The 13,883-nt window shown below is 45.8% G+C and overlaps 2 protein-coding genes across 6 annotated transcripts in view; one reads left to right on the forward strand and one right to left on the reverse strand.

Moving 5' to 3' along the window:
- On the reverse strand, positions 1–7,883 carry CPSF4 (cleavage and polyadenylation specific factor 4). Of its 2 annotated transcripts, XM_073361891.2 has the most exons (8): positions 7,600–7,861; positions 6,117–6,167; positions 5,394–5,546; positions 4,501–4,596; positions 4,274–4,367; positions 3,343–3,415; positions 2,292–2,462; positions 1–154 (listed from the first exon to the last, which is right to left on the reverse strand). In XM_073361891.2, the coding sequence occupies exons 1-8, from the start codon at positions 7,700–7,702 to the stop codon at positions 86–88; spliced, it is 810 nt and encodes a 269-aa protein (XP_073217992.1). In that variant the 5' UTR covers positions 7,703–7,861; the 3' UTR covers positions 1–85. The 2 variants fall into 2 exon arrangements, with proteins under 2 accessions (XP_073217992.1, XP_073217990.2); XM_073361889.2 differs by lacking the exons at positions 1–154; positions 2,292–2,462 and adding an exon at positions 2,514–2,958 and having other exon boundaries at positions 7,600–7,883.
- PTCD1 (pentatricopeptide repeat domain 1) overlaps positions 7,867–13,883 on the forward strand; it is a 12,588-nt gene continuing 6,571 nt past the window's right edge. For 2 of the 4 annotated variants that reach the window (XM_078854536.1, XM_073361887.2), the window contains exons 1-7: positions 7,867–7,963; positions 8,361–8,918; positions 10,459–10,599; positions 10,962–11,180; positions 11,881–11,982; positions 12,425–13,195; positions 13,511–13,627. In XM_078854536.1, coding sequence (XP_078710662.1) covers positions 8,412–8,918; positions 10,459–10,599; positions 10,962–11,180; positions 11,881–11,982; positions 12,425–13,195; positions 13,511–13,627 — 1,857 coding nt within the window. In that variant the 5' untranslated portion in view covers positions 7,867–7,963; positions 8,361–8,411. Of the gene's footprint in view, positions 7,964–7,986; positions 8,058–8,360; positions 8,919–10,458; positions 10,600–10,961; positions 11,181–11,880; positions 11,983–12,424; positions 13,196–13,510; positions 13,628–13,883 lie in introns of those variants that run through there. The other 2 variants (XM_078854534.1, XM_078854537.1) reach the window with 2 other exon arrangements.

The following is a 13,883-nucleotide window of genomic DNA, read 5'->3' on the forward strand; positions in this document are numbered from 1 at the left end:
GATCAATAGTTCAAGGAATAGTGCTAGGCGGAAACCTTTCCCCAGTGTAAAGATCCTCCTTGCACTCTCTTCCCTCTGTGCTGTCTCACTGTCCGCTAAGAAAGGCCAGATGTCCTTTGGTGCATCTGTTGGCGTAATGTCCTTTTTCACCACACTAGGAAGGAAAAAAGTGAGACATTATTGTGGCTTTTCCCAAAAGTGGCTTTAACAAATCAACTGGCAAATAGTTCTAGTTTGGAAATGATACCATTTGTACACAAGAGACAATATTCAGCAAGTTAATGCATTCTGTACTATACCATGAATGAGATTCTTGCCACAGACCCTTTTGGGGCCACTTGACTGTTAGTGGCAGGTAAGTTCTGGTCCTATAACCTGAACACCCAGGTTTCATCTGAACATTGGGGTTCTTGGCACTACCAGTGGGAAAGGGCTGCAATAGAGACACACAAAGCCCTGAGGAGATTTAACTGCATTACTCTGCTGTAGAGGAGGCTTTTTACCTGCTGTATTTCAGCACCTGAAACCTCAAGGACTCTGCTCTGATCAATGTGTATGATGAACATGGAAGTTCAGATATGAGAGTCTTCTTGTCAGCCACTCTGGACTACAAGGATAAAACTCAATCTGAACAAAAGATGCTTTCTATGCTCTCAAATAGCCTTCTAAACTATGAAGCCATGACATATCGTAATCCGACCCTCCTACTTTCTCCAGATGTACAATTTATTTGAATTACTTCTTTAAATCCCAGCCTGACAGCACTCTTTTATTGATGACTATGCAGAGAAACTGCTTAGCCTTGGGTAGAGTAGTGACTTCAATGCTCCAGCTGCAGAAAAATGGAAAGTCATGCATTGATAATCAAACCAAACAAATGCATGACAAGAGTCATGGTAACTAATTTAAATCAGAATATCCTTTATTTTCCAATAAACATCTGACTTGAAAGTTAGAAACCATTAAACATACAATCTCAGTGCCTGGTGGGGAAGCCCTGTGGTAAGAGAGAGAACAGGGCAGGAGGGAGGGAGAAGAGAACTGCTGCTGCCCCCATGTCCTCTTTTGTGCTGCTTTCCTGCTTTACCTTTGACAAAGGCAACAGCATTGCATAGATTAGTTGTAAAAGAGCACTGGAAGCCTATGACTTCTCCCCTGCTGCCCTGCCGAACTATGACATACAACTAGCCCCAATTAGAGTTTCTGCTACAAAGGAAGTTAATGGCAAAACTCACAAGGATAACTTTAGTGGGTAGGTTTAGGCCCTTTGCCTCCACTGAAACCCAAGTCTTGTATTAAATTGGAGCCTTAGAGGTTGTCAGTGAAACTGATTTGGATGTTTGCTGTTATAATCATGTAGCCAGAAGAAATGTCAAGTTATAGAAGATAATGATGGAATCTGAGTCCAAAAAACAAACAGTCTTAGTTGTACGTTTGGATTATTAAGTGACTTAGTTTTGAATAAAAAAATGTTTAGGTTCAGTATTAATGCTAATGCTCATCTTGGCCCGACTCACTGAAAAGAGTGGCTAAGAAGATCCTTGCTACCTACAGTAGCATTTGGGGATGTTTCTACAAAATGTTAACGGAAATTGAGGTTTCAATTTAATTGAGGAGCTGCCTGCAACACTAACTGAGAAATTTGGGTTTGATGTCTTGTTCCTCAGTTTGGCAGGAACTAAGTGTGCTGTGACAGAACCATCTTCAGCCTTTCTTGATTTGACTGCATTGTGTATAGTCACTTTCCCCTGTTGTTTGGGTGATTTTTTCCACACAGCAACAGGGTAGAAGCCTTTTTAAAAATAGGAAAATGCAAGGAAGAACATTCAGGGGCAGGGGTAGCATCTGAAACAACTTTTGACAAGGTTTTTGAAACTGGCTCAATTTCAGGTTGATAATGTCCTTTTAACTGCCACCAGTGGAGTTTTCTGTGATTAACAAGTGGATCAAGTGCATTGAATCACTTCATACAGGCCACTGAGGAGCCACCTGACCATCATTACCAACCCACAGACTCCATAGCTCAATACTAACTCCCTGATCCCAAGCTGCACCCCCTATCCAAAATACATGTTGAATAACCAGTGCATACATTTCAATACTTTTCTTCATGTCAATGCTTCTTCACAGGCCCTGGTGCCCCAGCAACTCAGCCACCTGTTCCCTTTACTGCACTCTGCACCAAGGTGAAAAGTGATGTGACAGGTGACTAGCAGCACAAAGGATGCACTAGTCAGTTTAGGTGACTTTTACCTTGCATTTTTCAAATGCAAACACCCTCCGAGAGTTACCTTGTAACACGTGACCTGCTCCAGCGGCCGGGGACCTCTGTTCCCCACGTTGTTGTTTTGAGACTGCATAACTCCGATGACTTGTGGGGTCCTCTGCTGGTTGGGAGAAGAGTTCTGACTTGTTAACTGGATCAAGGACGATGACCTTTGTAATGGCGGATTGTTATTTTGCTGGGAGGGAAGAGAACATCCCATACATTGAATGATAAATTTTCCTCTGAATTTATTTAGAAGGTTATCTGCCAGCCCAAGCTCCAGAGATGAAAGTTCAGAAACAGTAGGGCATACAGGGCTTGACCTAGCAACCAAGACTTCCCTCACAAAACAGATCTACAGAGCTGGGCTAGGCTGCTGGATATGTCCATTATAGGTCTGTGACAGGTGTCAAGCAGATTTTTTTTTTTAATCTGGCAGATGGTTCTTGGAATAAAGAAAACACAGATGTAGATGATATACTATGTAACATGGTAGTGCTCTGTGACCAAGGGATTACACTGCAATATACAGTGATCTTAGGACTTGTGCTTGTCAGTGTAGCAGAGCTCAGGTGCACTGCTTCATGCTTACACAGTGCCCACCTTCCAGACAGTCCACGGAAAGGAACTGTCACTACTGGCCATGCATTTGCCCTCTCAGCTGAAGGAAGGTGGCAGCAGCAGAATGATGACTGTGGAAGAGGGAAATCAGGGGTTCAGTTAGGAGGAAAAAAAAACAACCCCAGAATGAAGAAGGCAGCAACTGTGATCAATGCCAGAAGTAAGAGGAGAGAGGAAAAGGATAATATGTTGCATTTTTATGGTGGATTTACTCCAATGATCTCAAAGTTCTTTAAAAACTTTTGGTCAAGTTTCAATATGCCTGTGAAATAGGATAGCCCATTTTACAGATGTTTTCCAAGACACAATGAGTGGGATAAGAGTCCTGATGGCTTGTTCCTGTTCTAACCATTATACCACACGCCCTCTTAAAAAACAAAGTCAAATTTGTTTGTTATCTAATTGAGCTATGCTTCAAATGTGTTGTCTCTGAGAGAGGCAGGGAAGTCGTGTACCTTTTGCTGGGGTTGTGTCGGCTGAGGCAGTGGTGGTTGCTCTGTGGTTCCCATAGGCAGTTCAAATCGAGGACTGGTTTATAAACACACAAAGAGAAAAGACACACAGAGAATTGATACTAAAACCAGAAATTGGCATATACCACCAGCACAGCACTGAACCAGTTCCTTAAGAGACCAATAACTGTCCAGAGAGCAAAGCAAATGTTTAGTTATTTAAACTGTGCTTCACAACAGGTGGACCTTCTCTCCTGTGTTCTGCTGCTTAGCCTTTATAAACTAAAGTGGTAGGGGAGGTACTGAGACAGTAAAGAGTATTTCTGTATGCAGCTGTGAAGCATTCTGGATATATACTCATGGAATCTGCAATTGTCCTCACAACCTTTGTTTGATGTCCCAGAGTTGTGTGTGTAAATATGTAAATAGCCACTTGCCTCCTTAATCTGATATTTGGAAAATGCAATGCAATATAGTAAATGCCCATACCAATTTTGGCCATTGAATGAACTGATTCATATGCAAGGATTAAAAAAATATATACTACAAAATAAAACAGATGTGCAGATGAAATCATAACAGTTGGAATAACGTGTCTAGAGTTAAGAGGACCAGATCAACTGTCATTAATTAAACTGCTTTGTACAAGTTGTATTGACCATGTAAGCACTGACTGACATTTTCAGTGTCTTCTTAGGGAACACTGGTGTGATTTGCCCAATCCCTTTTGGTCATCCTGACTACAAATTCTTTTCACTTTTAAGAGATAAACTCAAATATGAACAAAACTTCAGCTGTGTGGTACAGTACAGTTATTGCATCAGTGCTGCAAATGTTCTACACTGATGGGTGCAATATAGGTAAAACAGACCTGATGGGTAACTGATCAGAGAGGAAACTACAGATGACAGAAAAGGCCCTAGAACATACTCACTGCATGAATTTACAAGCAGGCCCCTCTGGACAGAATCCCACCAGGTAATTCACACAAATGACTCTTCGAGTGTGTCTGTGTCTGCAGAGGGGACCTACAACATAAAACTTCATAGATCACATATATTACACACATACCCCAGCACCTACCAGTAGCACATATGGGAGGTGGATTACATTAGCCTCATTTTTATAGCCACAAAAGCAACACCTATGAACCATACATACCGTGTTTACAGAAGCCTCTGTCATACCAGGGGCAGTCTTTGATCTTAGACTCCGGGTCAATGTGCAAGAACGGACACTCTTTGTTACTGCACTCTCCTGTACGAAAGCCAAACACACGCCTTAGGTATTGTTTTGGGAGGGGATTCAACCTCATTCATGCTCTGTTTCCTAAGTCATCTAGTCCCAGCAAAACTGTCATGAATATTTCTAAATCCAGGCACAAAATCTATTTGCCTGCCCTTTACCAACAACAACAAATACTCCCTGCAGGTGAGAAAGATTTTGCTCAATTGGGTTATTTAGATGCGCATTTAAAAATAAAGTACACTGGAAAGGGAAGCCATTACAGCCAAATTAAACATTTAATGCAGCAAAAGTGTGGCGAAATTACAAATTACACGCTAACCTTGATCCAAGGAAACCTACAGGACTATAATTTTCTAACAAGTTGCCTCAATATGTTAATTTAGCCCAGGTCTCCAGAGCTGAAAGGCTGATGCATTAAATTTCTGGACCCTTGAGCCTCCTGTCACTCATTATCTGCTGAAAAAATAATTCATGTAGAGACCATCTATTCATCCAAATCAATTCTGATCCAAATCAGCATAACAGGTACAAAACCCCTTAAAGTCATGGGGCAGAGAGTTCAAGTTAGGGACAAGCTATGAAAGACAAAACATTTTAAATGTGTGAAGCGTTAAGGTGGTAAAATACAATGTGGGACTAAACTGATCTGATCAGAGCTCGTAAATTACAATCTAACAAGCATCAGTAGCAGACATAGAAGGGTAGAGAGGGCAGATGAAGCAGAGATGACAGGTATATACCAGGGTCCTCTTTGCCTATTCCCATACTAGCAAGTGAAGTCAACAAGGAGCCACAACACCCCTTACCAAATTTGGAGTAGAAATAACACTCAGGCATCTTGGTCATGTCATACTCATGCAGGAATTCGCACTGGTCTCCCTTCTTGCACAGCCCTCGGAGCCAGTGTTTGCAAACAACTGTCTTTTCTCCACTGATGTGTCGGAAAGGACACATGCCTCCTGTGGATGGAGAGGGGAGAAGCAAGAATGAAAAGTTGGAACTTTTAGTGCAAGAAGTTTCATGCAGGCCTACAGGGCAGTGATGGTCCTTTGTTTGAATCCTGGAAGAGGAGGAATTTCAGAAGTCTTTACATTTGCATATGAATTTACCATTTAGTGCTGGTGACATGTCCTGAACTGACAGCCCTAGAAAGCGAGGTCTTCTGCTTATCCACGTAGATGGCTAGGAGCTCAACAGCCAGATCCTCTGCATGGCAGTCTAGTACCCAGTGCCCAAACACCTCAAAAGGGTTTGCATGTAATCAATTCAAGCCTCACCCTCCTGAACATCTCAGTTCATGCATCATCCACCTTACAGGGATCCCACCATTGCATCTTTGCTTTGGAGAGCTCCAGTGCGTGAAATATGGTCCCTCTTGATCTCCATCTCACTGTCTCTCTCTCTCTCCCCAACCCCTGCAATATAACTAGGGTATTATAAATTAAGATAATATAATTAATGAACTGCCAACCCCCCTATTTATCCTATTTTTGTTTCTGTCAGAATACAGTATTAGGGATGTCACTTGCCTTTTCCACAAGCAGCTCTTAAAAAAAATTCACAGACAGCAGCACCTGATTCTGTGGAGAAAAAAATTCACAATTAAGGTTTCTGAAACTCAGCAGCCATGTTAAAAGTGTTTCCTTCCATCTGGAGATGCGCTAGTTCTGAGCATCAAAAGCAGGAGAGCAGTATTAAAAATCCCCCTGGCAAACTGCATGTTAATGGAATATATGAACTTTCTTGTGCTGGTCTCAGCCATTTGGCTCTTCAGAGTATTTGTTGTTTCTTTTATGTCAGTTTCACATTTGTGAAAGAAATTGACAGTCCTGGAGACTGAAGTCTCATACAGTATTTATCCACTGAACAAGTACAGCATGGTCAACAGCACACTGCCCCTTGTGATGCACGATGACCCTGACTTAGAGCATCTGAAGAGTGCAAGCAGAGTCAAACACAGGGACACTAGGCTCGCCAGCACATATTGTTAAACTGTGACTCTCCTCCCACTCCTGGTGTCCTATCATCAGGACACAAGGTTTTGTGGCTCAGCCACAGACCTGCTGTGACCACGGACAAGTCACTTCACCCCTCTGTCCAACCGTTTTCCCCATCAATAAGGTGGGGATTCTGATGCTGACCTTCCTCACAGTACCTAGTGTCCCTCATCCAGCATTAATGAGATAACGTCTGTTTTCAAGCAATAAGCATGCAGATCAGACACCAAAATACAAAACACATTCCATTAGGCCATGAACGAGAACCTGTGGGGCCATCTGCTCAGTGCTGGGGTGGGGGAGGTTAAAGGGATGAAGGAAGGGTCTCCTCAAGGCCTTGAGGGGAACGTTCCCTTAGGAAGAAAGATCTGGAGAAGTCTCCCCAAGGGAGCGGGGCAGGGGTGTCCCGTCCCCCCAGGTCTGTGGGGGGGTGTCTCCCCAGGAGAGAGGGGGTGTCCCACCCCCGGGGGCTGGTGGGGTTGTTCCCTCTGGGGGGCCGTGAGCAGGAAGGTCTCCCCAGGAGAGAGGGGGTGTTCCCACCCCCGGGCCCGAGGGGGTTGTTCCCTCTGGGGGGCCATGAGCAGGAAGGTCTCCCCAGGAAGGGGGGGTGTCCCACCCCCGGGCCCGAGGGGGTTGTTCCCTCTGGGGGGCCGTGAGGGGGGAGGTCTCCCCAGGAAGGGGGGGTGTCCCACCCCCGGGGGCCGGCGGGGTTGTTCCCTCTGGGGGGCCGTGAGGGGGGAGGTCTCCCCAGGAGAGGGGGGGTGTTCCCACCCCCGGGCCCGAGGGGGTTGTTCCCTCTGGGGGGCCGTGAGGGGGGAGGTCTCCCCAGGAGAGGGGGGGTGTTCCCACCCCCGGGCCCGAGGGGGTTGTTCCCTCTGGGGGGCCGTGAGGGGGGAGGTCTCCCCAGGAGAAGGCGGGTGTTCCCCCCCCCGGGGGCCGGCGGGGTCTCCCCAGGAGAAGGGGGGGGTCTCCCGGGGGTGGCGATGCGGAGCGGACTTCCCGGCCCCTCACGCACTGTCCATGCCGGGGAAGGGCAGCGGCTGCGCCCCCAGCTGCTGCTCCACCGCGATCTCCAGGTCGAACTTGATGTGGTCCACGCTGGCGATGAGCTCCTGCATGGTGGCGGCGGGGCGGGGGCCTGGGCCTGGGCCGGGGACGCGCGGGGCCGAGGGGGGAAGAAGGGGCGGGGGGGGGGGCACCGGCTCAGCCGCTCCGGACCGCCCGCCCGCCCGCGGGATGCTGGGATCTCAACTCTCACCCGCCGCCACCTCTGACCCTCTCCCCCTCCCAGCATGCACCGCGCGGGGCCGCCTCCGCCAATGGGAAGGGGAGCCTGCCGTGACGCCGCCCCCCAGCGCGAGCTGAGGCCAGGGCTGCGGGTGAGTGGAAGGGGGTTGAGCCGCGCGCTCTGGGCTGAGGGGCGGGAGGGGTCTCCTCCCCCCCCCCGGATACCCGCCCTACGAGCAGTACCCGGTAGAGCCCCCCCCCGTCCCTCCAGGGGGCAGCGGCACCTCGTGGGGCCTGGCCCCAGCAGGCCGGGGCCGGGGCCGGGGCTGGGGCTGGGGCTGGGGGGCGGGAGGGAGCAGATCATAAGGTGCTCGGGGAGGAGCCAGGTGCCGTGGCTGGGACTAGCCCTGACAGCCTGTGCAGGGTCCTGGACTTTCTCCACCTTCAGCCCGGGCCTCTTGCGGGTGTGTCTTCCGCTGTCGCGGAGGGCTCCCCTCGCTGGCCCCATTCAGGCTCCTCTCATCGGATCTCTTTTCTTGTTGCCTTTAGGAGATGGACGTTTAACCTCGTAATGAAGGGGAGCGACCCAAGAGGTGTATCATGAGGTTCACGCAGTTGGTGCCCCGCCAGCTCCCTGTGGGATTGTTCTCCCTGAAATGCTACTATCCCTTGGTGTGTCACACTCGAATGTTGTGGGCAACTCCAAAGAGCTTTTCAGGGTGTCCCAAAAACATACCGAGTCTGCTCGGATTCCTGGGCCAGAGACTGCAGTGCACGAGGCTGAGGCCTTTCAGCTCATCGCAGGGTCTCTATAAGTTACACAACAGAGACTTGAAACAGATTGACCCTGCCAGCTCTCCTGAAGCCATCAGGAAACATGAAGAAGAATCGGAAGATGGTGATGCAGATGAAGGCTTTGGAACACTATCTAATAAATTTTCTTCTAGAAAATATTTTCACAAAACAACATCAGAGTTGCAGAACTTAAGGTTTCAAGCAGAGGAGGGAGAGGAGGAAAAAGAGCCAGAGTGGAAACCTAGACGTGGTCGTAAGAACACACCATACTGGTACTTCCTGCAATGCAAGGCACTGATAAAGAAAGACAAGGTTGGTTTCTCAGGTCTTGTAATCACTAGAGTAGTTAACGGCATTTGATGATTATGGGGCAGTATGATCTATTAGATTGGTTGTGAGACTGGGAGACAAAAATTCTGAAGTAGCATTAAAGCCCAAGACACTTTGCCTACTTCCTTATATACCTCAGTTTCTTCAGGATTAATATCTATCTACCTAATTCACAGGGGTGTTGAAAGGATTAATTCATCAAAGAGCGCAGTGTGCTATATGAATGCTAAATGGTGTTTAGTGGCTGGTGACACCCTAATAAAAGTGCTGAGCAATGAACACTAGTCTATATTAGCAAAAAGAAAAGGAGTTCTTGTGGCACCTTGGAGACTAACCAATTTATTTGAGCATAAGCTTTCATGAGCTACAGCTCACTTCATCGGATGTAGCTCACGAAAGCTTATGCTCAGATAAATGTGTTAGTCTCTAAGGTGCCACAAGTACTCCTTTTCTTTTTGCGAATACAGACTAACATGGCTGCTACTCTGAAACTAGTCTATATTAGAGTATCTTAATAAACAGCACAAAAATGACTACTAGTGACTGATCAGTCTTGTGGCCTCTGAAGAGCACAGGAAATACAGCATTTTCATACTTCTTGAACCAAGTCATCAGTAAAGGTCAAAAGCACAGTCCAGCTATATTATTTTTTGTCCAGATGCCATGTTTAAAAGTTCTTCTTTTGTTGGACTTGTTGCCCCAGTGACTTTGACATCTGGGTCAAGGAAACATGGTAGTTCTTTCTGGACAGTGAGTAGGGAGAGGAAGAAGTTCATGCAGGGACCACCACAAACATACACAGATGCTGTAATGGAGACATTAAAAGACCTGAAGAAGAGCTTTGTATAAGCGTGAAAGCTTGTCTCTTTCACCAGCATAAGTTGGTCCAATGAAAGATATTACCTCACCTACCTTCTCGCTGTAAAAAGCATCAGTCCATCTTGATACCATCTGGAGAAATACACTACTAATAAGATGCAAAGTATACTAATACAAAAAGTGCAACAGTACAGTCCTGATGAATGCCCTTTCTGTGTGCTTGTTGCTTCCATCAACTCTGGTGCAGGAAAACACCCTGAGCTCAGGTACTAATTCCCTGTTCAGTGGCTCTCTACCTCACCTTTTGCAGTTCTTCATCCCAAGCCCTGCAGCTCTCTGTCCCATCTCTACTGTGCAAAAAAAGTCAATTTGCTCACCTGGCATCAAGTCCTTTCTTGTAGGTGAGAAATGAGGCAAACAAATGCTAATCCATGTCATGTGAATGTTCATTCACTTCCTGGTCTTTCTCCAGGCTAGCATGGACTGTGAGTATTGCATAACCATACTTGGATTGTATGCTTTTCGGGGGCAGAGAACTGTATCTTTGTTCCGTGTTTGTACAGCACCTAGTACAAGGAAGTCCTGGTCCACCACTGGGGCTCCTAGGTGCTATGGTAATATGAATAATAAATTCATGTTTTATTAAATGTTAGTTAAGGAACTGCTTCTCTTACCTTCTCAACTTTGTCTCTCCTGTCTGTAGCTGGCAGAGGCTCTGGAGCTATTTGAGGTGCAGATGCTGAAGGAAGAGCGTCTGCAGCCAGAGGAGAGCAACTACACTGTTCTGATTGGTGGCTGTGGCAGGGTCGGCTATGTGAAGAAGGCATTCAGACTTTACAACGATGTAAATATTATAGCTGTTTCCCTAAGAAAGGGGCCAAGGTCACTGGCAGGTAGTACAGTGCGGGATCGTTCATGAATTAAAGTATGCCCATTCACGTTCTGTCCCATAGAAAGATGTCATTCTGGAGATGCTTCCTCCAAAATGCCTTTCCATGGATGTTTCCACTTTGCTTGGGGACTCAGAAGACTGGAGCTCAAGAATTTACTGTAGCCTTGAATCGTACATGTTGTATCTAATCTATTTTAGGTTTTCCTAATGTGCCTATCTCCATGGTATCTGTACAAGGTGGAACTATTTTTTAACTTAATTCTGGGCTCTTTATTTAATATTATTTCCTTAACTTTTTTTTCCCCTGAGAATAGATGAAAAAGCGGGGTTTAGTCCCCACAGACGCTACATACACAGCCCTCTTCAATGCCTGTGCTGAGTCGCCATGGAAAGATTCGGGCCTGCAGAGTGCGTTCAAACTACGGCAGGAACTAAAGAGCAAAAATCTGGAGCTGAATCTGATAACGTATCATGCTCTGCTGAAAGTATGTGCCATCTGCTCAGATCTCAGGACATGCTTTGATGTACTGAAGGTAAAGAGGAGTCTCTTCTTGTACTATACATATCTCCATCTCTAATCAAAGCACTTTAGGGAAGCATGTGGCTTTCCTTGCAGACAGATTGTAATTATGCATTGTTATATTAGCCTTTAAGCTTGGAAGAATAGATTGGTCCTTTTAAAAAAAAAAAAATCACTCTTTTTGCTTGCGTTGAGTTGTGCAGTCAAACTGGGTAGGTAGTTCGATATCTTAAGTATTCAGTTTAAACAGACAAAAACAGGATTTTGCAGACTCGGACTTCAAGGTTTTGAAATTCTGCTCTTAAGTATTAAGTGTTGTGTAAAGGTCAGGTTTACAGTCCCCTTTTTTACAAATGTGTATTAATCTAAAGCGATTGCTTTTGCCCCTATTGCAGCTCCCCCTTGAAAGGCTGACAGTGGAGCAGCTGAGTGGTTCCTTCCCATATCCCACCCAAATTTCCTACACTATTCCTTACACTATCTTCAGCTGGGACAGGCTGAGATTGGAGTAGCTGTCAGATGTTTTTCTCTTTTCTACAGCCATCATTCTGCTTAAAATACTTGGGAGTCCTTAGACCTCCCATTCAGTTTGCTGCAGATGTGTCTCCAAAAAGTGATTCCATTGAGTTGCAAGAGAGGCAGTACTTTCAATTAAGGAATCAGCTGCTGAATAAGCTGCCTTGGTAACTGTAAGCTTCCTTTTCCTTCTCTAGGAAATTGTGAATAAAGGCCATGCTGTCACCACAGAGACCTTCAGCTTCCTTCTCATGGGCTGTATAAAGGACAAGGAGAGTGGCCTCAGATATGCCTTGCAGGTCTAGCTCTATGCTGTGTTTTGCCATTAAAGTGTTCCTTCATGTAACTCTTGTATCTGTAACTTGGGATTGGAAACTGGGGGGGGGGGTGGGGGGGCGCCTTTGGAGCTGATGGAGGTGGAAGGTGCTTAAACTGTAAGCTCCTCAGTCAGGCTCCTTATTTGATGCCCATAAAGTGCCATGTGCACTACAGGATTGTACTAATCATAGTTTGGATGGGTGTCCAGCCTCTGGTGTGGAGGTCTTTTCTGTTGAGGAAGTGTATTCATTCCCATTTGTGCAGCTAGAAACCCTGATGGTGAGCACCTAAAATGTTACAATAATTGGGTCTAAATATGACAGATTACTTCTGGCTAAAAATACCTCACTTCTTTAATGCTGTACACATTTCACATACATTAACTCTATCTAAGCTTCTCTACCTTTTTCCCTTTCAAAACAGGTTTGGCGACAAATGACTAAATTGGGAATTAAACCTCATGGTTACAATTACAATTTGATGCTCCATGCTGCAAGGGATTGTGGAATAGGTGACCCAGTTGTGGCTTCTGACTTGTTGCTAACAAGCACAGATGAAAACCCTACTCAAGTAAAGCTCATATCGGGTAGACGGGGTCAAAAGGTGAAAGGTCAGAAAAGGAAGGGAGCAGACAGTGGAATTTCTACCCAGTTGGATGTGGAAACCATGGAAAAACAAATATTTCAAGAAAATTCCAGGAAAGCTGAGAAACATTTAATCAACCATGAAGACAAAGTGAGTGAGGTTCAGGCTGAGCCAGGAACTGGATTGGCTGGAATCACCAATAAGACAGTAGAATGCAGTAGGACTGGAGACTTCAGTAGAAACCAGGCTATTTCAGATCCACCTCAAGCAAACCAAGGTCAATTTGTTGAGCCTGCTTGCAACCTGCCCAATTTGTTGGACTTGAAAATCCCCAGTAAGAACTTGGTTTCCTTAGGGACGATAGCAACGCCGTCCGATAGGCTGGCTTTGATGGGGAACATGGAAGGGTTTTTGAATAAAATGAAAGAGGACAATGTGGCACCCAACATTAAGACTTTCACACTGTTGGCTGAGCTGGTTGAACCTCTGAGCCAGTCAGAATCCTCTTTATTGACAGTCCTGGATGAACATAAAGTGAAAGTAGATGTGACCTTTTTTAATACTTTGTTGAGAAAGAAGAGTAAACTGGGAGACCTAGAAGGTGCAAAGGTGAGAATAAGAGCCCCTAAATGATGACTATACTGCAAACTTTTATCTTCCTACTGGAGTTGTGTTAGCTGCCTTTTAACCTATGAGGAGATCAACCCTCCACTCACAGCAGAAGGCAGAGAATCCTATATCCTCTCTCCTACCCCATAAGTGACCCTTAAAGTCCTTATTGGAGCCCTGAGGATTATGTTGCATTGTCAGATAGGAGCCTTCTGTCTAAAGAGAACTATAGGTGGAATTTCTCTTGCAGCACTGATGGCTTCCACCGTAAATCATCTAGAACGGTCTATGAGTACTCGAGTATTTGTTTTGCAGGGCATGCTGACGGCTCTAGTGCAGAGGGGAATATCACCCAACATACAGACGTTTTGTAACTTGGCAATAGCCTGCCGCAGAGAGAAAGATGGACTGCAGTTACTTTTGGACATGAAGGTACAAAAACTACAGCTCTGGCTACTGGAAAGTGTTATTACTTTTGTTATTGGGACAGGAGTAATTGTGGGGTTCCTTCAGTCAGTGATTCTATACCTTTCTCTATATGAGCTTTCACTGAGGCTAAAGTAGCTGAACTCCCTCTAGTCAGATCTTCTGCAACTCCTCCTTTGTGGTACAGTATCCTAGCTTAATGCATGGGAAGGAGGACTGGATTGTAAGCTTACTTAATACTGTACAGGTAACCAAAAACATA

Source organism: Lepidochelys kempii, chromosome 10, assembly GCF_965140285.1.
Source record: "Lepidochelys kempii isolate rLepKem1 chromosome 10, rLepKem1.hap1, whole genome shotgun sequence".
NCBI classification, from domain to species: domain Eukaryota; kingdom Metazoa; phylum Chordata; order Testudines; family Cheloniidae; genus Lepidochelys; species Lepidochelys kempii.

Bases quoted from the DNA above. Each gene is read 5' to 3' on its own strand.
- CPSF4 (XM_073361889.2), bottom strand. From the start codon at position 7,702: ATGCAGGAGCTCATCGCCAGCGTGGACCACATCAAGTTCGACCTGGAG. The intron at 4,368-4,500 runs GTATGTATGGTT...TTTATGTTGTAG, and splicing joins CAGAGGCTTCTGTAAACACG to GTCCCCTCTGCAGACACAGA. The intron at 2,959-3,342 runs GTACACGACTTC...CCTCTTCCACAG, and splicing joins CGACACAACCCCAGCAAAAG to TCATCATTCTGCTGCTGCCA.